The sequence below is a fragment of the Pezoporus occidentalis genome, unplaced genomic scaffold (genome assembly GCF_034315485.1).
Source record: "Pezoporus occidentalis ecotype Australia unplaced genomic scaffold, CSIRO_AGI_Poc_V1 ctg488, whole genome shotgun sequence".
In the NCBI taxonomy this organism is placed as follows: Eukaryota; Metazoa; Chordata; class Aves; order Psittaciformes; family Psittacidae; genus Pezoporus; species Pezoporus occidentalis.
Window position 1 is genome coordinate 39,318 of NW_026915822.1, and position 23,856 is coordinate 63,173.

The window sequence follows — 23,856 nt, forward strand, 5'->3', positions numbered from 1 at the left end:
GCAGGAGGGGGCGGGGCGCTGCCGGTTCCGGGCTCCCCCCGCGGCCTGGGCCCGGTCTGAGCGCGGCGGCGGGGAACGGACGGGATCGGGATCGGGATCGGGACCGGGACCGGGATCGGGAGCGGGATCGGGATCGGGACCGGGATCGGGACGGGAGCGGGATCGGGATCGGGACCGGGATCGGGAGCGGGACCGGGATCGGGATCGGGATCGGGACGGGAGCGGGATCGGGAGCGGGACGGGAGCGGGATCGGGATCGGGATCGGGATCGGGACGGGATCGGGATCGGGATCGGGATCGGGACGGGATCGGGATCGGGAGCGGGACGGGAGCGGGACGGGAGCGGGATCGGGATCGGGATCGGGATCGGGATCGGGACGGGAGCGGGATCGGGAGCGGGACGGGAGCGGGATCGGGATCGGGAGCGGGAGCGGGAGCGGGAGGTGAGGGCGGGACCGGGACCGAGCGTGGGGCTGTGGGGGGTGGGGCAGGGACGCCCCATTTCGCCTGCCGGGGGGGGTTTGGATCCCTGGGACCCCCCCATCCCCTCCCGGTACCTTTGGTGACCCCCCCCCACCGCCATGGGGCTGCTCTTGGACCCCCACTGCCGCCGGGCGCTCGCCCGCCTCATCGTGCGCTTCAACACCCCCCTCTGGTGAGCGCTGGGGGGCTCTGGGGCTGTATGGGGGCTGGGGGGGGCTCTATGGGGGCTCTATGGGGGCTCTGTGGGGGGCTGTATGGGGGCTGGGGGGGGGCTGTATGGGGGGGCTAAATGGGGGGGCTCTGTGGGGCTGTATGGGGGGCTGTGGGGGGGGCTGTGTGGGGGCTGTATGGGCCTGTGGGGGGGCTAAATGGGGGCTGTGTGGGGCGCTGTATGGGGGGCTGGGCAGGGGCTGTGTGGGGGCTCTGGTGAGTGCTCGAAAGGCTCTATGGGGGCTCTATGGGACCCTCTACGAGGGGCTCTATGGGGGCTCTGGTGAGTGCTGGGAAGGCTCTATGGGGGCTCTATGGGACCTTCTGCAAGGGGCTCTATGGGGGCTCTGGTGAGTGCTGCGAAGGCTCTATGGGGGCTCTATGGGGGTTCTATGGGACCCTCTACAAGGGGCTCTGTGGGACCCTCTATGAGGGGCTCTATGGGGGCTCTGGTGAGTGCTGGGGGGCTCTATGGGGGCTCTATGGGACCCTCTACAAGGGGCTCTGTGGGGGCTCTGGTGAGCACTGGGGGGCTCTATGGGGGCTCTATGGGAGGGCTCTATGGGACCCTCTACGAGGGGCTCTATGGGGGCTCTGGTGAGTGCTGGGAAGGCTCTATGGGGGCTCTATGGGACCCTCTACGAGGGGCTCTGTGGGGGCTCTGGTGAGCACTGGGGGGCTCTATGGGGCTGGGGTGGGCGGGTTTAGTGTGAGGTGCCCCCTCCATGGCAGGGGTTGGAGCTTGATCTTGGGTCCTTTCCAACCCAAACCATTCCATGATCCCATGGGGGGCTCTGGTGACCCCCAGAGGGGAGGGGCTCTATGGGGTGCCCCATGGAGTGCCCCCCATGCTGACGCCCTCCCCCCCCCAGCGTGCTGAGCTATGTGCTGGGGGTGGGCTGGTTCCTGGCGCTGGCGTTCCCCCCCCTGGCCCCCCGCACCTACACGTCCGAGAACGCCATGGGCTCCACCATGGTGGAGGAGCAGTTCAGCCTTGGGGAGCGCGCCCTCGCCCTCGCCCGCGACTTCGCCACCCACAAGAAGAAAGCGGGGTGAGAATGGGGTGAAACTGGGGGGCGGTGGGGTAGGAACGGGGCTGGGGGGGGCTGAGGGATGGGGTTGCTGCAGGAGGCAGGGAGGGATGGAGGCGTGGGGTGGTGGAGGCAGGGAGTGGTGGAGGCGTGGGGTGATGGAGGTGTGGGGCGATGGAGGCGTGGGGCGATGGAGGCGTGGGGCGATGGAGGCGTGGGGTGATGGAGGCGTGGGGTGGTGGAGGCAGGGAGTGATGGAGGCGTGGGGTGATGGAGGCAGGGAGTGGTGGAGGCATGGGGTGATGGAGGTGTGGGGCGATGGAGGCGTGGGGTGGTGGAGGCAGGGAGTGATGGAGGCGTGGGGCGATGGAGGCGTGGGGCGATGGAGGCGTGGGGTGATGGAGGCGTGGGGTGGTGGAGGCAGGGAGTGATGGAGGCGTGGGGCGATGGAGGCGTGGGGCGATGGAGGCGTGGGGCGATGGAGGCGTGGGGTGGTGGAGGCAGGGAGTGATGGAGGCGTGGGGTGATGGAGGCAGGGAGTGGTGGAGGCATGGGGTGATGGAGGTGTGGGGCGATGGAGGCGTGGGGTGGTGGAGGCAGGGAGTGATGGAGGCTTGGGGCGATGGATAGGGCTGGCTTGGGCTGGGAGGAGTTTGAAGCTCCTCCAGGTTCAGCCCTGACCCCTTCCCCTGGAGCAGGGTGCTCCCAGCCCCTGTGCCCGACCCGGCCTTGAGCCCTGCCAGCAATGGGGCAGCCCCAGCTTCCCCCTTCAACCCCTGCCAGGGTCCCGGCGCCCTCATGGGGAGGAACTTCCCAAGACCCCTGCTCAGCCTTCACGGGATCCTGGGGTGGTTTGGGGTGAAGCTTCCCCCGTTCCAGCCCCGTGCCCCAGGCAGGGCCCCTTCCACTGGAGCTGCTTCCTCCAGACCAGCCCCTGGGGCTTTATTTGGGGCTATTTCCGATCCCGGTTTCTCCGAGGTTGGGTTTTCCATCTGGCAGCGGTGGGGTGGGAATGATGCTCCTTGTTCCCCAATGGCAATGGGGGTTATTTCCTGCTGGAGCAGGTCCTGAGGAGGGGCTGGGTGCTGGTGTCCCCAGGACGGGAATGTGGCAGCCGCCAGGTCATGGGATCGTGGAGTCAGGGAATGGCTTGGGAGGGACCTTAACGCCCCTGGTTCCAGTTTGGGATTGAACCGGGACCATGTGGAGAGCGGCTGGGAATGCAGAGGGATGAGGGAGCTGCCAGTGAGGTGCAGGTGCCGGTACCGGGGTCACAGCCAGTGAGGTGCCGGTACCGGGGTCACAGCCAGCGAGGTGCAGGTGCAGGTACCGGGGTCACAGCCGGCGAGGTGTCGGTACCGGGGTCACAGCGGGTGAGGTGCAGGTGCAGGTACCGGGGTCACAGCGGGTGAGGTGCAGGTGCCGGTACCGGGGTCACAGCCGGCGAGGTGCCGGTACCGGGGTCACAGCCAGCGAGGTGCAGGTGCCGGTACCGGGGTCACAGCGGGTGAGGTGCCGGTACCGGGGTCACAGCGGGTGAGGTGCAGGTGCAGGTACCGGGGTCACAGCCAGCGAGGTGCCGGTACCGGGGTCACAGCCGGTGAGGTGCAGGTGCCGGTACCGGGGTCACAGCCGGTGAGGTGCAGGTGCAGGTACCGGGGTCACAGCCAGCGAGGTGCAGGTGCAGGTACCGGGGTCACAGCCAGCGAGGTGCCGGTACCGGGGTCACAGCCAGCGAGGTGCAGGTACCGGGGTCACAGCCAGCGAGGTGCAGGTGCCGGTACCGGGGTCACAGCCGGCGAGGTGCCGGTACCGGGGTCACAGCCAGCGAGGTGCAGGTGCAGGTACCGGGGTCACAGCCAGCGAGGTGCCGGTACCGGGGTCACAGCCAGCGAGGTGCAGGTACCGGGGTCACAGCCAGCGAGGTGCAGGTGCCGGTACCGGGGTCACAGCCAGCGAGGTGCAGGTGCCGGTACCGGGGTCACAGCCGGCGAGGTGCAGGTGCCGGTACCGGGGTCACAGCCAGCGAGGTGCAGGTGCCGGTACCGGGGTCCAGCCAGCGAGGTGCAGGTGCAGGTACCGGGGTCACAGCCGGCGAGGTGCCGGTACCGGGGTCACAGCCGGCGAGGTGCCGGTACCGGGGTCACAGCCGGCGAGGTGCCGGTACCGGGGTCACAGCCAGCGAGGTGCAGGTGCAGGTACCGGGGTCACAGCCGGCGAGGTGCAGGTGCAGGTACCGGGGTCACAGCGAGGTGCCGGTACCGGGGTCACAGCCGGTGAGGTGCAGGTGCAGGTACCGGGGTCACAGCAGGTGAGGTGCAGGTGCCGGTACCGGGGTCACAGCGGGTGAGGTGCAGGTGCAGGTACCGGGGTCACAGCCAGCGAGGTGCAGGTGCAGGTACCGGGGTCACAGCCAGCGAGGTGCCGGTACCGGGGTCACAGCCAGCAGGTGCAGGTGCAGGTACCGGGGTCACAGCCAGCGAGGTGCCGGTACCGGGGTCACAGCCAGCGAGGTGCAGGTACCGGGGTCACAGCCAGCAGGTGCAGGTGCAGGTACCGGGGTCACCGCCTGGGATCAGGGGATCATCCAGGGTGGAAAAGAGCTTCAGGATCACCCAGTCCAGCCCATCCCAGCCCTGCCAAGGCCACCGCTGCCCCATGGCCCCGTCTCCACGGGGTGTGAGCACTCCAGGGCCGGTGCCTGCAGCCCTGCCCCGGGCAGCCTCTTCCAATGCCTGAGCACCCTCTGGGGCAGGAATTGTTCCTCAGCTCCATCTAACCCTGCCCTGGTGCAGCTGGAGGCCGGTTCCTCTGGCCCCATCCCTTGCTCCAGGCCCTGCACCAGCTCCCTTGCTCCGTTCCTGCTCCGGATGGGTCAGAGGAGGGGCAGGATCTGCTCAGGGGGTCGGGTCAGTGGAGCAGGATCCCATTGGGGTCCGTGGTGCCCACAGGGATCAGCGCTGGGGCCAGGCAGCTCCTGTGGAAGGTCCCTGCCCGGGGCAGGGTCGGGGGGGGTCCGGAGTCACCCCAGAGCCCCCACGGACCCGCTCGTGTGTGCCCCGCTCCGGGTGGGGGCCTGGAGGAGCTCCCGAGGCCCTGCAGGGGCTGCACCGGGGGGGGAAGCCCTGGAAGCCCGATCCCGTTTCCCAACGCGTGTGCGCAGGGGGATGCCCGCGGCCTGGCTGGAGAGGACCATGTGGAGCCTGGGGCTGGAGGTCCATCGCCAGCACTTCTCCCACACGCTGCCCTTCCCTGACGAGAGCCGGGAGCGCTACGTACGTACGGCTGCCGCGGGCTGCGGGGCACAGAGCCCCGTGGGTGCTGCGCGGTGTCACCCACGGCGGGGACGGTCACTGGGGCTGTCCCTCGGGCCTCGGTGTTGGTCAGTGCCTCCATTGAGGGGTGAGGGGCACCTGGGGTGGCACCAGGCTGGGTGGGAGCATCTCCAGAGGGATCCGTGGGGTGAGGCCATGGGATGAAGGTCAACAGGCAAAGTGCCGGGTCCTGCCCTCGGGCCACAGCAGCCCCAGGGAACACTGAATCCTTAGGGAAGAGTGGCCGGAAACTGCTCATGGAACAGGGCCGGGGGTGGCGGAGCTGAACGTGAGCAGGAGCCTGTGCCCACGGCAGCCACATCCCGGCTGGAGCAGCACCAGGGCGGCAGCGGGGCCAGGGCAGGGGTTGAGCCCCTGCACCGGGCACTGGGGAGGCTGCACCTCGGATCCTGTGCTCGGCTCCGGGCCCCTCACTGCGAGAGAGACCTTGAGGTGCTGGAGCGGGGCCGGAGAAGGGAATGGAGCTGGAGCAGGGCCTGGAGCACAGGGGTGATGGGGAAGGGCTGAGGGACCTGGGGGGTTCACATGGGGAGGGGAAGGCTCGGGGGGGGCTCCCATCACCCCATGGCCCTGTGCCCCATGCCTGTGCCTCCCCCGCAGCTGGTGCGGGGCACCAATGTCTATGGGATCCTGCGAGCGCCGCGCGCCGCCAGCACCGAGGCGCTGGTGCTGAGCACCGGCTGTGCCCCGGGGCCGCACAACAACCAGGCCGTGGGGCTGCTCCTGGCCCTCGCTGCCTACTTCCGGGGTGAGGAGGGGGGACTTTGTGGGGCAGGGGCCATGGGGTGCGTGTGGGGCAGGGCTGGGGCTGTGGGGTGTGCGAAGGGCAGGTGCTGGGCCGTGGGGTGTGCATGAGGCAGGAATGGGGCTGTGTGGGGCAGGTCCTGGGCTGTGGGGTGTGTATGAGGCAGGAATGGGGCTGTGTGGGGCAGGGGCTGGGCCATGGGGTGTGTATGAGGCAGGAATGGGGCTGTGTGGGGCAGGTGCTGGGCCGTGGGGTGTGCATGAGGCAGGAATGGGGCTGTGTGGGGCAGGGGCTGGGCCATGGGGTGTGTATGAGGCAGGAATGGGGCTGTGTGGGGCAGGTCCTGGGCCATGGGGTGTGTATGAGGCAGGAATGGGGCTGTGTGGGGCAGGTCCTGGGCCATGGGGTGTGTATGAGGCAGGAATGGGGCTGTGTGGGGCAGGGGCTGGGCTGTGGGGTGTGTATGAGGCAGGAATGGGGCTGTGTGGGGCAGGGGCTGGGCTGTGGGGTGTGCATGAGGCAGGAATGGGGCTGTGTGGGGCAGGGGCTGGGATGGGTGTGTATGAGGCAGGAATGGGGCTGTGTGGGGCAGGGGCTGGGCTGTGGGGTGTGTATGAGGCAGGAATGGGGCTGTGGGGTGTGTATGAGGCAGGAATGGGGCTGTGGGGTGTGCATGAGGCAGGAATGGGGCTGTGTGGGGCAGGGGCTGGGCCGTGGGGTGTGTATGAGGCAGGAATGGGGCTGTGTGGGGCAGGGGCTGGGCCATGGGGTGTGTATGAGGCAGGAATGGGGCTGTGTGGGGCAGGGGCTGGGATGTGGGGTGTGTATGAGGCAGGAATGGGGCTGTGTGGGGCAGAGGCTGGGCTGTGGGGTGTGCATGAGGCAGGAATGGGGCTGTGTGGGGCAGGTACTGGGCCATGGGGTGTGTATGAGGCAGGAATGGGGCTGTGTGGGGCAGGGGCTGGGCTGTGGGGTGTGTATGAGGCAGGAACGGGGCTGTGTGGGGCAGGTGCTGGGCTGTGGGGTGTGTATGAGGCAGGAATGGGGCTGTGTGGGGCAGGGGCTGGGCTGTGGGGTGTGTATGAGGCAGGAACGGGGCTGTGTGGGGCAGGTCCTGGGCTGTGGGGTGTGTATGAGGCAGGAATGGGGCTGTGTGGGGCAGGGGCTGGGCTGTGGGGTGTGTATGAGGCAGGAATGGGGCTGTGTGGGGCAGGTGCTGGGCCATGAGGGGGTGTGGGCAGGGACAGGGCCTGTAAGGTGTATGTGGGGCATGTAAGGGGCTGTGGGGCAGGGATGGGGCTATGGGGTACATGTGCGGTAGGGTTGGGACCTGTAAGGGGTGTGTGTGTGGGGCAGGGATGGGGCTATGGGGTACACGTACGGTAGGGTTGGGACCTGTAAGGGGTGTGTGTGTGGGGCAGGGATGGGGCTATGGGGTACATGTAGGGTGGGGTTGGGGTCTGTAAGGGGGGGTGTGTGTGGGGCAGGGATGGGGCTATGGGGTACATGTAGGGTGGGGTTGGGACCTGTAAAGGGTGTGTGTGGGGCAGGGATGGGGCTATGGGGTACATGTAGGGTGGGGTTGGGGTCTGTAAAGGGTGTGTGTGGGGCAGGGATGGGGCTATGGGGTACATGTAGGGTGGGGTTGGGGTCTGTAAGGGGTGTGTGTGTGGGGCAGGGATGGGGCTATGGGGTACATGTAGGGTGGGGTTGGGACCTGTAAGGGGTGTGTGTGTGGGGCAGGGATGGGGCTATGGGGTACATGTAGGGTGGGGTTGGGGTCTGTAAGGGGTGTGTGTGTGGGGCAGGGATGGGGCTATGGGGTACATGTAGGGTGGGGTTGGGGTCTGTAAAGGGTGTGTGTGGGGCAGGGATGGGCCATGGGGTGTGGGGCTCTGTGGGGCAGGGATGGGGCTGTAGGAGGGGTCTGTGACAGCGCCTGTGTCCTTCAGGGCAGATCTACTGGGCGAAGGACATCATCTTCCTCGTCAATGAGCACGACCTGCTGGGCATGGAGGCCTGGCTGGAGGCTTACCATGACGTGAACATCACCGGTGAGCAGGAGAGCGGGTGGTGGTGGTGGTGCTGGTCATGGGGTGGAATGGAGCTGGTGGTGATGGTGGTGCTGGTCATGGGGTGGAATGGAGGTGGTGCTGGTCATGGGGTGGAATGGAGGTGGTGCTGGTCATGGGGTGGAATGGAGGTGGTGCTGGGCATGGTGGAATGGAGGTGGTGCTGGTCATGGGGTGGAATGGAGGTGGTGCTGGTCATGGTGGAATGGAGGTGGTGGTGATGGTGGTGCTGGTCATGGGGGTGGAATGGAGGTGGTGCTGGTCATGGGGGTGGAATGGAGGGGGTGGTGATGGTCCTGCTGGTCCTGGGGTGGGATGGAGGTGGTGCTGGTCATGGGGTGGAATGGAGGTGGTGCTGGTCATGGGGGTGGAATGGAGGTGGTGGTGGTGATGGTGGTGCTGGTCATGGGGGTGGAATGGAGGTGGTGCTGGTCATGGGGTGGGATGGAGGTGGTGCTGGTCATGGGGTGGAATGGAGGTGGTGGTGGTGATGGTGGTGCTGGTCATGGGGGTGGAATGGAGGTGGTGCTGGTCATGGGGTGGGATGGAGGTGGTGGTGCTGGTGGTGCTGGTCATGGGGGTGGAATGGAGCTGGTGCTGGTCATGGGGGGGGAATGGAGGTGGTGGTGATGGTGCTGGTCATGGGGGTGGAATGGAGGTGGTGCTGGTCATGGGGTGGAATGGAGGTGGTGCTGGTCATGGGGTGGAATGGAGGTGGTGCTGGTCATGGGGTGGAATGGAGGTGATGGTGCTGGTCATGGGGTGGAATGGAGGGGGTGCTGGTCATGGGGTGGAATGGAGGTGGTGGTGATGGTGCTGGTCATGGGGGTGGAATGGAGCTGGTGCTGGTCATGGGGTGGAATGGAGGTGGTGGTGATGGTGCTGGTCATGGGGGTGGAATGGAGCTGGTGCTGGTCATGGGGTGGAATGGAGGTGGTGCTGGTCATGGGGTGGAATGGAGGTGGTGCTGGTCATGGGGTGGAATGGAGGTGGTGCTGGTCATGGGGTGGAATGGAGGTGGTGGTGATGGTGCTGGTCATGGGGGTGGAATGGAGCTGGTGCTGGTCATGGGGGGGGAATGGAGGTGGTGGTGCTGGTCATGGGGGTGGAATGGACGTGCTGGTGATGGTGGTGCTGGTCATGGGGGTGGGTGTTGGAGTGGGCATGGAGATGCTGACTCCCAGTGGTGCTGAGGCCCCATGGTGCAGTTCCGTGCCCGGTGCCTGCTGTGCAGTGCCATGCCCGGTGCTAGTGCCCACAGTGCAGTGCTTTGCCCAGTGCCTGCAGTGCAGTGCCATGCCTGGTGCCAGTGCCTGCCATGCAGTGCCGTGCCCAGTGCCTGCAGTGCAGTGTCATGCCCGGTGCCAGTGCCCGCGGTGCTGTGCCATGCCCGGTGCTGGTGCCTGCAGTGCAGTGCCATGCCTGGTGCCGGTGCCTGCAGTGCAGTGCCATGCCCGGTGCCCGCGGTGCAGTGCCATGCCCGGTGCCTGCAGTGCAGTGCCATGCCTGGTGCCGGTGCCCGTGGTGCAGTGCCATGCCCGGTGCCGGTGCCAGTGCCCGCAGTGCAGTGCCATGCCCGGTGCCGGTGCCAGTGCCCGCGGCGCAGTGCCATGCCCGGTGCCGGTGCCCGCGGCGCAGTGCCATGCCCGGTGCCTGCAGTGCAGTGCCATGCCCGGTGCCCGTGGTGCAGTGCCATGCCCGATTCCCGCAGGTGTGCGCTCCTCGGGGCCGCTGGGCCGTGCCGGCGCCATCCAAGCGGCCATTGCCCTGGAGCTGAGCAGCGATGTGGTGACCAGCTTCGATGTGGCCGTGGAGGGGCTCAACGGGCAACTGCCCAACCTCGACCTGCTCAACCTCTTCAACGCCTTCTGCCAGAAGAACGGGCTCCTCTGCACCATCCAGGGCAAGGTGGGACCCGCACCCCCCCCCGGGCCTGCCGGTGGCACCGCGCCTTGTGCCAGCGCTGGGGGGGCACCGGAGCTGGGGCCTGGAGCACAGGGGTGATGGGGAAGGGCTGAGGGACCTGGGGGGTTCAGATGGGGAAGGGAAGGCTCAGGGGGGACCTGATGGCTCCCTCCAAGTGCCTGCCAGGAGGATGGAGCCAGGAGGGGCTGGGCTCTGCTCCCAAGGAACAAGGGATGGGACAAGAGGAACCGGCCTCAAGCTGCACCAGGGCAGGTTTAGATGGAGCTGAGGAACAATTCCTGCCCCAGAGGGTGCTCAGGCATCGGAAGAGGCTGCCCGGGGCAGGGCTGCAGGCACCGGCCCTGGAGATGTCTGAAGGGAGCTTGGCAGCGGTGCTTCCGTGGCGGCCGTGCTCAGGATTGGTCTCGGCGATGTTCAGGCTCTTTCCCACCCTCCGCAGCCCCAGGGCTCAGTGGTTCACGCTCCCCTTTGCTCCGGCCCAGCTGAGCACCACAACCTCCCATCCTCCTTTCTCCTGTCCATGGGGTGATGGGCTCGGGGAGGGACCCGGACGTGGTCCCTGACCTGCAGCGCCCCTTGCCCCGGTAGCGATGCCCCTGGGAGGGGCTGGGCTGCCCCCGGCCGCGGTGGTCATGGAGCCACGGAAGGGGTTGGGAGGGAGCTTGGAGATCCCGGTCCGGCTCCTGGGCAGGGACCCCTCACCCCGGAGCAGCTGCTCCAAGCCTGGCTTCGGACACGGTGCTGGCATCCCCCCCCCCCCCCCCGCCGGTCTCTGGGGGCCCTCACTGCAGGCACTGCCCTCGGTGCCGTGGGCGGTGCTGGACACGGTGTTTGTGCTGCCCCCCCGGCCCATTCCTGAGCTCCATCCCCATTCCTGAGCTCCATCCCCACTCCTGAGCTCCATCCCCATCCCCATTGCTCCATCCCCACTCCTGAGCTCCATCCCCACTCCTGAGCTCCATCCCCATTCCTGAGCTCCATCCCCACTCCTGAGCTCCATCCCCATTGCTCCATCCCCACTCCTCTGAGCTCCATCCCCACTCCTCCCCATTCCTGAGCTCCATCCCCATTCCTGAGCTCCATCCCCATTCCTGAGCTCCATCCCCATTCCTGAGCTCCATCCCCATTGCTCCATCCCCATTCCTGAGCTCCATCCCCACTCCTGAGCTCCATCCCCACTCCTGAGCTCCATCCCCATTCCTGAGCTCCATCCCCACTCCTGAGCTCCATCCCCATTGCTCCATCCCCACTCCTGAGCTCCATCCCCACTCCTGAGCTCCATCCCCATTCCTGAGCTCCATCCCCATTCCTGAGCTCCATCCCCACTCCTGAGCTCCATCCCCATTGCTCCATCCCCACTCCTGAGTTCCATCCCCATTCCTGAGCTCCATCCCCATTCCTGAGCTCCATCCCCATTCCTGAGCTCCATCCCCATTCCTGAGCTCCATCCCCATTCCTGCTCCATCCCCATTGCTCCATCCCCACATTCCTGAGCTCCATCCCCATTCCTGAGCTCCATCCCCATTCCTGAGCTCCATCCCCATTCCTGAGCTCCATCCCCATTCCTGAGCTCCATCCCCATTCCTGAGCTCCATCCCCATTCCTGAGCTCCATCCCCACTCCTGAGCTCCATCCCCATTCCTGAGCTCCATCCCCATTCCTGAGCTCCATCCCCACTCCTGAGCTCCATCCCCATTGCTCCATCCCCATCCCCACCTCCATCCCCATTCCTGAGCTCCATCCCCATTCCTGAGCTCCATCCCCATTGCTCCATCCCCATTGCTCCATCCCCATTCCTGAGCTCCATCCCCATTCCTGAGCTCCATCCCCATTCCTGAGCTCCATCCCCACTCCTGAGCTCCATCCCCATTGCTCCATCCCCATTCCTGAGCTCCATCCCCATTCCTGAGCTCCATCCCCACTCCTGAGCTCCATCCCCATTGCTCCATCCCCATTCCTGAGCTCCATCCCCATTCCTGAGCTCCATCCCCATTCCTGAGCTCCATCCCCACTCCTGAGCTCCATCCCCATTCCTGAGCTCCATCCCCATTCCTGAGCTCCATCCCCACTCCTGAGCTCCATCCCCACTCCTGAGCTCCATCCCCATTCCTGAGCTCCATCCCCACTCCTGAGCTCCATCCCCATTGCTCCATCCCCATTCCTGAGCTCCATCCCCATTGCTCCATCCCCACTCCTGAGCTCCATCCCCATTCCTGAGCTCCATCCCCATTGCTCCATCCCCACTCCTGAGCTCCATCCCCATTCCTGAGCTCCATCCCCACTCCTGAGCTCCATCCCCATTCCTGAGCTCCATCCCCATTGCTCCATCCCCATTCCTGAGCTCCATCCCCATTCCTGAGCTCCATCCCCATTCCTGAGCTCCATCCCCATTCCTGAGCTCCATCCCCACTCCTGAGCTCCATCCCCATCCCCATTGCTCCATCCCCACTCCTGAGCTCCATCCCCATTCCTGAGCTCCATCCCCATTCCTGAGCTCCATCCCCATTCCTGAGCTCCATCCCCACTCCTGAGCTCCATCCCCATTGCTCCATCCCCATTCCTGAGCTCCATCCCCATTCCTGAGCTCCATCCCCATTGCTCCATCCCCATTCCTGAGCTCCATCCCCATTGCTCCATCCTCATTCCTGAGCTCCATCCCCATTGCTCCATCCCCATTGCTCCATCCCCACTCCTGAGCTCCATCCCCACTCCTGAGCTCCATCCCCATTGCTCCATCCCCATTCCTGAGCTCCATCCCCATTCCTGAGCTCCATCCCCATTCCTGAGCTCCATCCCCATTCCTGAGCTCCATCCCCACTCCTGAGCTCCATCCCCATTCCTGAGCTCCATCCCCATTGCTCCATCCCCATTGCTCCATCCCCATTCCTGAGCTCCATCCCCATTCCTGAGCTCCATCCCCATTCCTGAGCTCCATCCCCATTCCTGAGCTCCATCCCCATTGCTCCATCCCCATTCCTGAGCTCCATCCCCATTGCTCCATCCCCATTCCTGAGCTCCATCCCCACTCCTGAGCTCCATCCCCATTCCTGAGCTCCATCCCCATTGCTCCATCCCCGTTCCTGAGCTCCATCCCCATTGCTCCATCCCCGTTCCTGAGCTCCATCCCCATTCCTGAGCTCCATCCCCACTCCTGAGCTCCATCCCCATTCCTGAGCTCCATCCCCATTGCTCCATCCCCGTTCCTGAGCTCCATCCCCATTCCTGAGCTCCATCCCCATTGCTCCATCCCCATTCCTGAGCTCCATCCCCATTGCTCCATCCCCATTCCTGAGCTCCATCCCCATTGCTCCATCCCCGTTCCTGAGCTCCATCCCCATTGCTCCATCCCCATTGCTCCATCCCCATTGCTCCATCCCCATCCCCACCTCCATCCCCATTGCTCCATCCCCATTGCTCCATCCCCATTGCTCCATCCCCATCCCCACCTCCATCCCCACTCCTCCCGTCTCCCTTCCCTCCTGCAGCTGCAGCACTCGGACTGGGACTCGCTGCCCGCCTACGCCCGGAGCCTGCAGACGCTGCTCCTCATGGTGCTGGCGCAGGCGTCGGGGCGGCCCCGCGGTGAGCACGGCCTCTTCCTGCGCTACCGCATCGAGGCGCTCACCCTGCGCGGCATCAACAGCTTCCGGCAGTACAAGTACGACCTCAGCACCGTGGGCAAGTGAGTGAGTGCCACCGCGGGCAAGTCAGTGCCACCGCGGCCCCGTGGGGCTGCCCCTGAGCCCCTATGGGGCTGACCACGTGTCCCTGTGGGGCTGACCACGTGTCCCCGTGGGGCTGACCACGTGTCCCTATGGGGCTGACCACGTGTCCCCGTGGGGCTGACCACGTGTCCCCGTGGGGCTGACCACGTGTCCCCGTGGGGCTGACCACGTGTCCCCGTGGGGCTGACCACGTGTCCCCGTGGGGCTGCCACCGCGGCCCCGTGGGGCTGCCCCTGCGCCCCTATGGGGCTGACCACGTGTCCCTGTGGGGCTGACCACGTGTCCCCGTGGGGCTGCCCGCGTGTCCCTGTGGGGCTGACCACGTGTCCCCGTGGGGCTGCCACCGCGGCCCTGTGGGGCTGACCACGTGTCCCTGTGGGGCTGACCACGTGTCCCTATGGGGCTGCCCACGTGTCCCTCTGGGGCTGCCCACGTGTCCCTATGGGGCTGCCCACGTGTCCCTATGGGGCTGCCCACGTGTCCCTGTGGGGCTGCCCACGTGTCCCTATGGGGCTGCCCACGTGTCCCCGTGGGGCTGCCCGCGTGTCCCCGTGGGGCTGACCACGTGTCCCTGTGGGGCTGACCGCGTGTCCCTGTGGGGCTGACCGCGTGTCCCTGTGGGGCTGACCACGTGTCCCTGTGGGGCTGACCACGTGTCCCTGTGGGGCTGACCACGTGTCCCTGTGGGGCTGCCCACGTGTCCCTGTGGGGCTGACCACGTGTCCCTGTGGGGCTGCCCACGTGTCCCTGTGGGGCTGACCACGTGTCCCTGTGGGGCTGCCCACGTGTCCCCGTGGGGCTGCTCACGTGTCCCCGTGGGGCTGCCCACGTGTCCCCGTGGGGCTGCCCCTGTGCCACCGTGGGGCTGCTCACGTGTCCCCGTGGGGCTGACCATGTGCCACCGTGGGGCTGCTCACGTGTCCCCGTGGGGCTGCCCACGTGTCCCTGTGGGGCTGCCCACGTGTCCCTGTGGGGCTGACCATGTGCCACCGTGGGGCTGCTCACGTGTCCCCGTGGGGCTGCCCACGTGTCCCTGTGGGGCTGACCATGTGCCACCGTGGGGCTGCCCACGTGTCCCTGTGGGGCTGACCATGTGCCACCGTGGGGCTGCCCACGTGTCCCCGTGGGGCTGACCACGTGTCCCTGTGGGGCTGCCCCTGCGCCTCTATGGGGCTGCCACTGCACCCCTATGGGGCTGCCCACGTGTCCCTCTGGGTGTCCTCACGTGTCCCTCTGGGTGTCCCCATGTGTCTCTATGGGGCTGCCCACATGTCCCTGTGGGGCTGCCCACATGTCTCTATGGGTCTCCCCACGTGTCCCCCTGGGTCTCCCCACGCGTCCCTGTGGGTCACCCCCCGCGTCCCCGTGGGGCTGCCCTGCCTGCCCCCCGCCCCCAGGATGCTGGAGGGAATGTTCCGGAAGCTCAACAACCTCCTGGAGCGCCTGCACCAGTCCTACTTCCTGTACCTGCTGCCCTCGCTCTCGCGCTTCGTGTCCATCGGGCTCTACATGCCGGCCTTCGGCTTCCTGCTGCTCGTCCTCATCCTCAGGATATCCTCGGGGAGCTGGGGGGCGGCGGAGGGGGGACCCCGAGCCCTCTGCGCTCCTGGGGACCTGGCCCTGGAGGGGGGGACCCGGGCGGCGGCAGGGCTGGAGGAGCAGGGGGTGCGCTGGGACATGTCCTGAGGGTTCCTGTCCCCATCCTGTCCCCATGCTGCCCCATGCCATCCCTTCCCATCCCATCCCGTCCCTTCCCATCTCATCCCCATCCCTTCCCATCTCATCCCTTCCCATCTCATCACATCCCCTTCCCATCCCTTCCCATCTCATCCCTTCCCATCTCATCACATCCCCTTCCCATCCCTTCCCATCTCATCCCATCCCCATCTCATCCCAACTCATCTCATCCCTTCCCATCTCATCCCTTCCCATCTCATCCCTTCCCATCTCATCCCATCCCCATCTCATCCCAACTCATCTCATCCCTTCCCATCTCATCCCTTCCCATCTCATCCCATCCCCTTCTCATCCCATCCCATCCCTTTCCATCATCCCATCCCCAACCCCTCCCATCCCCATCCCACCCCATCCAATCCCTTCCCATCTCATCCCCTTCCCATCTCATCCCAACTCATCTCATCCCATCTCATCCCATCCCTTCCCATCTCATCCCAACTCATCTCATCCCATCCCATCCCCATTTCATCCCATCCCATCCCCAACTCATCCCATCCCACCCCATCCCATCCTTTTCCATCTCATCCCATCCCCAAGCCCTCCCATCCCCATCCCACCCCATCCAATCCCTTCCCATCTCATCCCCATCCCTTCCCATCTCATCCCAACTCGTCTCATCCCTTCCCATCTCATCCCAGCTCATCTCATCCCTTCCCATCTCATCACATCCCCTTCCCATCCCTTTCCATCTCATCCCATCCCCATCTCATCCCAACTCATCTCATCCCTTCCCATCTCATCCCTTCCCATCTCATCACATCCCCTTCCCATCCCTTCCCATCTCATCCCTTCCCATCTCATCACATCCCTTTCCCATCCCTTTCCATCTCATCCCATCCCCATCTCATCCCAACTCATCTCATCCCTTCCCATCTCATCCCTTCCCATCTCATCCCATCCCACCCCCATCTCATCCCATCCTATCCCCATCCCATCCCACCCCATCCCATTCTGTCCCCATGCTGCCCCATCCCTTCCCATCCAATCCCTTCCCATCCCATCCCAACTCGTCTCATCCCATCCCCGTCTCATCCCATCCCCCCCCACCCCCCCCCCCCCCCCCCGCTCCCCCCCCGCCCCCGTTTCCGCTGTTTTCCCTCACGTTCCTCACTCCCTGGAGCTCTGGATGAAGCTGACGCGGGCGGAGCCGGGGGGCGGCGCCGAGCAGCCGGGTGTGGGTGCGGAGCCTTCGGCCCCGGGGCCGCCCCCCGCGCGGCCCCTGCCCGCGCTGCTGCCGCCGGTGCTCGTGAGCCACGCGGCGGGGCTGGCGCTCTACGTCCTGCCCGTGCGGGGCCGGAGCGTGGCCGCGCAGCACTTCCCGGTGTCCGAGGCCGAGGCCGTGGTGCTCACCCTCATCGCCATCTACGTGGCGGGCATGGCCCTGCCCCACAGCACCCACAGGTGAGCCCGGCCCCGCCCCACAGCACCCACAGGTGAGCCCGGCCCTGCCCCACAGCACCCACAGGTGAGACCCAGCCCTGCCCCACAGCACCCACAGGTGAGCCCCAGCCCTGCCCCACAGCACCCACAGGTGAGACCCAGCCCTGCCCCACAGCACCCACAGGTGAGCCCCAGCCCTGCCCCACAGCACCCACAGGTGAGCCCCGGCCCTGCCCCACAGCACCCACAGGTGAGACCCAGCCCTGCCCCACAGTGAGACCCGGCCCTGCCCCACAGCACCCACAGCTGAGCCCCGGCCCTGCCCCACAGCACCCACAGGTGAGCCCCAGCCCTGCCCCACAGCACCCACAGGTGAGCCCGGCCCTGCCCCACAGCACCCACAGGTGAGACCCCAGCCCTGCCCCACGGCACCCACAGGTGAGCCCGGCCCTGCCCCACAGCACCCACAGGTGAGCCCGGCCCTGCCCCACAGCTGAGCCCCAGCCCTGCCCCACAGCACCCACAGGTGAGCTCGGCCCTGCCCCACAGCACCCACAGGTGAGACCCGTCCCTGCCCCACAGTGAGCCCTGGCCCTGCCCCACAGCACCCACAGGTGAGCCCGGCCCCGCCCCACAGTGAGCCCCCAGCCCTGCCCCACAGCACCCACAGGTGAGCCCCGGCCCTGCCCCACAGCACCCACAGCTGAGCCCCTGGCAGGGTGCTGGGTGCCCCCATTGACCCCGTTCCCCCGCAGGGTGCTGGGTGCCCCCATTGACCCCGTTCCCCCGCAGGGTGCTGGGTGCCCCCATTGACTCCCGCAGGGTGCTGGGTGCCCCATTGACCCTGTTCCCCCGCAGGGTGCTGGGTGCCCCCATTGACTCCCGCAGGGTGCTGGGTGTCCCCATTGACCCCCGTTCCCCCGCAGGGTGCTGGGTGCCCCCATTGACCCCGTTCCCCCGCAGGGTGCTGGGTGCCCCCATTGACTCTGTTCCCCCACAGGGTGCTGGGTGCCCCCATTGACCCCCGTTCCCCCGCAGGGTGCTGGGTGCCCCCATTGACTCCCGCAGGGTGCTGGGTGCCCCCATTGACCCCGTTCCCCCGCAGGGTGCTGGGTGCCCCCATTGACCCCGTTCCCCCGCAGGGTGCTGGGTGCCCCCATTGACCCCGTTCCCCCGCAGGGTGCCCCCATTGACCCCGTTCCCCCGCAGGGTGCTGGGTGCCCCATTGTCTCCATTCCCCCGCAGGGTGCTGGGTGCCCCCATTGACTCCATTCCCCCGCAGGGTGCTGGGTGCCCCCATTGACTCCGTTCCCCCGCAGGGTGCTGGGTGCCCCCATTGACTCCATTCCCCCGCAGGGTGCTGGGTGCCCCCATTGACTCCGTTCCCCCGCAGGGTGCTGGGTGCCCCCATTGACTCCGTTCCCCCGCAGGGTGCTGGGTGCCCCCATTGAGCCCGTTCCCCCGCAGGGTGCTGGGTGCCCCATTGACCCCGTTCCCCCGCAGGGTGCTGGGTGCCCCCATTGACTCCGTTCCCCCGCAGGGTGCTGGGTACCCCATTGACTCCCATTCCCCTGCAGGGTGCTGGGTGCCCCCATTGAGCCCGTTCCCCCGCAGGGTGCTGGGTGCCCCCATTGACTCTGTTCCCCCACAGGGTGCTGGGTGCCCCCATTGACCCCCGTTCCCCCGCAGGGTGCTGGGTGCCCCCATTGACTCCCGCAGGGTGCTGGGTGCCCCCATTGACCCCGTTCCCCCGCAGGGTGCTGGGTGCCCCCATTGACCCCGTTCCCCCGCAGGGTGCTGGGTGCCCCCATTGACCCCGTTCCCCCGCAGGGTGCCCCCATTGACCCCGTTCCCCCGCAGGGTGCTGGGTGCCCCCATTGACTCCCGCAGGGTGCTGGGTGCCCCCATTGACTCCGTTCCCCCGCAGGGTGCTGGGTGCCCCCATTGACTCCATTCCCCCGCAGGGTGCTGGGTGCCCCCATTGACTCCGTTCCCCCGCAGGGTGCTGGGTGCCCCCATTGACTCCATTCCCCCGCAGGGTGCTGGGTGCCCCCATTGACTCCGTTCCCCCGCAGGGTGCTGGGTGCCCCCATTGACTCCATTCCCCCGCAGGGTGCTGGGTGCCCCCATTGACTCCGGTCCCCCGCAGGGTGCTGGGTGCCCCCATTGAGCCCGTTCCCCCGCAGGGTGCTGGGTGCCCCATTGACCCCGTTCCCCCGCAGGGTGCTGGGTGCCCCCATTGACTCCGTTCCCCCGCAGGGTGCTGGGTACCCCATTGACTCCCATTCCCCTGCAGGGTGCTGGGTGCCCCCATTGAGCCCGTTCCCCCGCAGGGTGCTGGGTGCCCCCGGCTCGGCGGCGGCGGCGCGGGGCTGGATGGTGCTGAAGCTCCTGGCCCTGCTCTACCTGGCGGCTCAGCTCACGGCGCTGGCGCTGCTCAACTTCTCCCTCGGCTTCCTCCTGGCAGTGACCATGGTGCCGGCGGCCGCGGCCACGGCCCCCACCGGGCCCCGGTCAGCACCGCGCCGGGGGGCACCGGGGCACTGGGTCCCGGCGGGGAGACACCGGGGGTCAGGGGGGTCATTGGGGTCACTGGGTGCTGGGTCCCCGCGGGGAGACACTGGGGGTCAGGGGGGTCATTGGGGTCACTGGGTGCTGGGTCCCTGCGGGGAGACACCGGGGCTCATTGGGGTCAATGGGTGCTGGGTCCCTGCAGGGTGACACCGGGGGTCACTGGGTGCCATTGGGGTCACTGGGTGCTGGGTCCCTGCTGGGTGTTGCTGAGGGGTCACTGGGTGCCATTGGGGTCACTGGGTGCTGGGTCCCTGCAGGGTGACACCGGGGGTCAGGGGGGTCATTGGGGTCACTGGGTGCTGGGTCCCTGCAGGGTGACACCGGGGTCAGGGGGGTCATTGGGTGCTGGGTCCCTGCAGGGTGGTGCTGAGGGGTCACTGGGTGCCATTGGGGTCACTGGGTGCTGGGTCCCTGCAGGGTGACACCGGGGTCAGGGGGGTCATTGGGTGCTGGGTCCTTGCTGGGTGTTGCTGAGGGGTCACTGGGTGCCATTGGGGTCACTGGGTGCTGGGTCCCTGCAGGGTGACACCGGGGGTCAGGGGGGTCATTGGGGTCACTGGGTGCTGGGTCCCTGCAGGGTGACACCGGGGTCAGGGGGGTCATTGGGTGCTGGGTCCCTGCAGGGTGGTGCTGAGGGGTCACTGGGTGCCATTGGGGTCACTGGGTGCTGGGTCCCTGCAGGGTGACACCGGGGTCAGGGGGGTCATTGGGTGCTGGGTCCTTGCTGGGTGTTGCTGAGGGGTCACTGGGTGCCATTGGGGTCACTGGGTGCTGGGTCCCTGCAGGGTGACACCGGGGGTCAGGGGGGTCATTGGGGTCACTGGGTGCTGGGTCCCTGCAGGGTGACACCGGGGTCAGGGGGGTCATTGGGTGCTGGGTCCCTGCAGGGTGGTGCTGAGGGGTCACTGGGTGCCATTGGGGTCACTGGGTGCTGGGTCCCTGCAGGGTGACACCGGGGTCAGGGGGGTCATTGGGTGCTGGGTCCTTGCTGGGTGTTGCTGAGGGGTCACTGGGTGCCATTGGGGTCACTGGGTGCTGGGTCCCTGCAGGGTGACACCGGGGGTCAGGGGGGTCATTGGGGTCACTGGGTGCTGGGTCCCTGCAGGGTGCTGTTGGTGCTGGTGGCACTGGGTGCTATAGGGGGCTCCCTGTGTTCCTGCTCCCCATAGGGTGCTGCTGGCGCTGGGTGGCACTGGGTGCCCCCGGTGTCCTCGTGCTCACTGTGCCCGTTCTCCATAGGGTGCTGCTGGCACTGGGTGTCACTGGGTGCCCCCGGTGTCCTCGTGCTCACTGTGCCCGTTCCCCATAGGGTGCTGCTGGCACTGGGTGCTCCCGGTGTCCCCGTGCTCACTGTGCCCATTCCCCACAGGGTGCTGCTGGCACTGGGTGTCACTGGGTGCTCCCGGTGTCCCCGTGCTCACTGTCCCGTTCCCCGCAGGGTGCTGCTGGCACTGGGTGCTCTCGGTGTCCCCGTGCTCACTGTCCCGTTCCCCGCAGGGTGCTGCTGGCACTGGGTGTCACTGGGTGCCCCCGGTGTCCCCGTGCTCACTGTGCCCGTTCCCCGCAGGGTGTCACTGGGTGCTCCCGGTGTCCCCGTGCTCACTGTCTCCGTTCCCCATAGGGTGCTGCTGGCACTGGGTGTCACTGGGTGCTCCCGGTGTCCCCGTGCTCACTGTCCCGTTCCCCATAGGGTGCTGCTGGCACTGGGTGTCACTGGGTGCTCCCGGTGTCCCCGTGCTCACTGTCCCCATTCCCCACAGGGTGCTGCTGGCACTGGGTGTCACTGGGTGCTCCCGGTGTCCCCGTGCTCACTGTCCCGTTCCCCGCAGGGTGTCACTGGGTGCCCCCGGTGTCCCCGTGCTCACTGTCCCCATTCCCCACAGGGTGCTGCTGGCACTGGGTGTCACTGGGTGTCACTGGGTGCTCCCGGTGTCCCCGTGCTCACTGTCCCGTTCCCCGCAGGGTGTCACTGGGTGCCCCCGGTGTCCCCGTGCTCACTGTCTCCGTTCCCCATAGGGTGCTGCTGGCACTGGGTGTCACTGGGTGCTCCCGGTGTCCCCGTGCTCACTGTGCCCATTCCCCATAGGGTGCTGCTGGTGCTGGGTGTCACTGGGTGCTCCCGGTGTCCCCGTGCTCACTGTCCCCATTCCCCATAGGGTGCTGCTGGTGCTGGGTGTCACTGGGTGCTCCCGGTGTCCCCGTGCTCACTGTCCCCATTCCCCATAGGGTGCTGCTGGTGCTGGGTGTCACTGGGTGCTCCCGGTGTCCCCGTGCTCACTGTCCCCATTCCCCATAGGGTGCTGCTGGTGCTGGGTGTCACTGGGTGCTCCCGGTGTCCTCGTGCTCACTGTCTCCGTTCCCCACAGGGTGCTGCTGGCGCTGGGTGTCACTGGGTGCCCCCGGTGCTGGGTGTCACTGGGTGCTCCCGGTGTCCCCGTGCTCACTGTCCCCATTCCCCATAGGGTGCTGCTGGTGCTGGGTGTCACTGGGTGCTCCCGGTGTCCCCGTGCTCACTGTGCCCATTCCCCATAGGGTGCTGCTGGCACTGGGTGCTCCCGGTGTCCCCGTGCTCACTGTGCCCATTCCCCATAGGGTGCTGCTGGCACTGGGTGTCACTGGGTGCCCCTGGTGTCCCCGTGCTCACTGTGCCCATTCCCCACAGGGTGCTGCTGGCGCTGGGTGTCACTGGGTGTCACTGGGTGCTCCCGGTGTCCCCGTGCTCACTGTGCCCGTTCCCCGCAGGGTGCTGCTGGCACTGGGTGTCACTGGGTGTCACTGGGTGCCCCCGGTGTCCCCGTGCTCACTGTGCCCATTCCCCATAGGGTGCTGCTGGCACTGGGTGCTCCCGGTGTCCCCGTGCTCACTGTCTCCGTTCCCCGCAGGGTGCTGCTGGCACTGGGTGTCACTGGGTGTCCCCGGTGTCCCCGTGCTCACTGTGCCCATTCCCTGCAGGGTGTCACTGGGTGCCCCCAGTGTCCTCGTGCTCACTGTCCCCATTCCCCATAGGGTGCTGCTGGCACTGGGTGTCACTGGGTGCCCCCGGTGTCCTCGTGCTCACTGTCCCCGTTCCCCGCAGGGTGTCACTGGGTGCTCCCGGTGTCCCCGTGCTCACTGTGCCCATTCCCTGCAGGGTGTCACTGGGTGCCCCTGGTGTCCTCGTGCTCACTGTGCCCATTCCCTGCAGGGTGTCACTGGGTGCCCCTGGTGTCCTCGTGCTCACTGTCCCTGTTCCCCACAGGGTGCTGCTGGCACTGGGTGTCACTGAGTGCCCCCGGTGTCCCCGTGCTCACTGTCCCGTTCCCCATAGGGTGCTGCTGGCACTGGGTGTCACTGGGTGTCACTGGGTGCCCCCGGTGTCCCCGTGCTCACTGTCCCGTTCCCCATAGGGTGCTGCTGGCACTGGGTGCCCCCGGTGTCCCCGTGCTCACTGTGCCCGTTCCCCATAGGGTGCTGCTGGCACTGGGTGTCACTGGGTGCTCGCGGTGTCCCCGTGCTCACTGTGCCCATTCCCCACAGGGTGCTGCTGGCACTGGGTGTCACTGGGTGCCCCCGGTGTCCCCGTCCTCACTGTGCCCATTCCCCGCAGGGTGCTGCTGGCACTGGGTGTCACTGGGTGCCCCCGGTGTCCCCGTGCTCACTGTCTCCATTCCCTGCAGGGTGTCACTGGGTGCTCCCGGTGTCCCCGTGCTCACTGTGCCCATTCCCCGCAGGGTGCTGCTGGCACTGGGTGTCACTGGGTGTCACTGGGTGCCCCCGGTGTCCCCGTGCTCACTGTCCCGTTCCCCGCAGGGTGCTGCTGGCACTGGGTGTCACTGGGTGCTCCCGGTGTCCTCGTGCTCACTGTCCCCGTTCCCCATAGGGTGCTGCTGGCACTGGGTGTCACTGGGTGCCCCCGGTGTCCCCGTGCTCACTGTCCCCGTTCCCCACAGGGTGCTGCTGGCACTGGGTGTCACTGGGTGCTCCCGGTGTCCCCGTGCTCACTGTCCCGTTCCCCGCAGGGTGTCACTGGGTGCTCTCGGTGTCCCCGTGCTCACTGTCTCCGTTCCCCGCAGGGTGTCACTGGGTGCTCCCGGTGTCCCCGTGCTCACTGTCTCCGTTCCCCGCAGGGTGCTGCTGGCGCTGGGTGTCACTGGGTGTCACTGGGTGTCACTGGGTGCCCCCGGTGTCCCCGTGCTCACTGTCTCCATTCCCCGCAGGGTGCTGCTGGCGCTGGGTGTCACTGGGTGTCACTGGGTGTCACTGGGTGCCCCCGGTGTCCCCGTGCTCACTGTCTCCGTTCCCCATAGGGTGCTGCTGGCGCTGGGTGTCACTGGGTGTCACTGGGTGTCACTGGGTGCCCCCGGTGTCCCCGTGCTCACTGTCCCGTTCCCCATAGGGTGCTGCTGGCGCTGGTGCTGGTCTTGGCCACCCCGGCCGTGTCGCTGCTCTTGGGCATCTTCCTGGAGCGGGAGCTGGTGGAGGCGCCGGCGGCGCCGGGGGAGGCCTGGCAGCGCTTCCTGGGCGCGCTGGGGCAGGGGCTGCTCCTGCACCACCTGCACGGGGCCTTCCTCTGCCCCCTGCTCGCCCTCGGCACCTACCCCTGCTGGCTGCTGCTCTGGAACGTGCTCTTCTGGGACTGACCCACAGCGCCCCACACAT

At 67.1% G+C, this 23,856-nt stretch overlaps 1 protein-coding gene across 1 annotated transcript; it reads left to right on the forward strand.

Moving 5' to 3' along the window:
* The first annotated feature begins 570 nt into the window (after positions 1-570).
* Positions 571-23,856, forward strand: GPAA1 (glycosylphosphatidylinositol anchor attachment 1). Its single transcript, XM_062636623.1, has 11 exons — positions 571-655; positions 1,566-1,745; positions 4,888-4,999; positions 5,660-5,807; positions 7,757-7,858; positions 9,588-9,784; positions 13,288-13,484; positions 14,925-15,078; positions 16,376-16,665; positions 18,978-19,157; positions 23,594-23,856. The coding sequence occupies exons 1-11, from the start codon at positions 582-584 to the stop codon at positions 23,835-23,837; spliced, it is 1,878 nt and encodes a 625-aa protein (XP_062492607.1). The 5' UTR covers positions 571-581; the 3' UTR covers positions 23,838-23,856.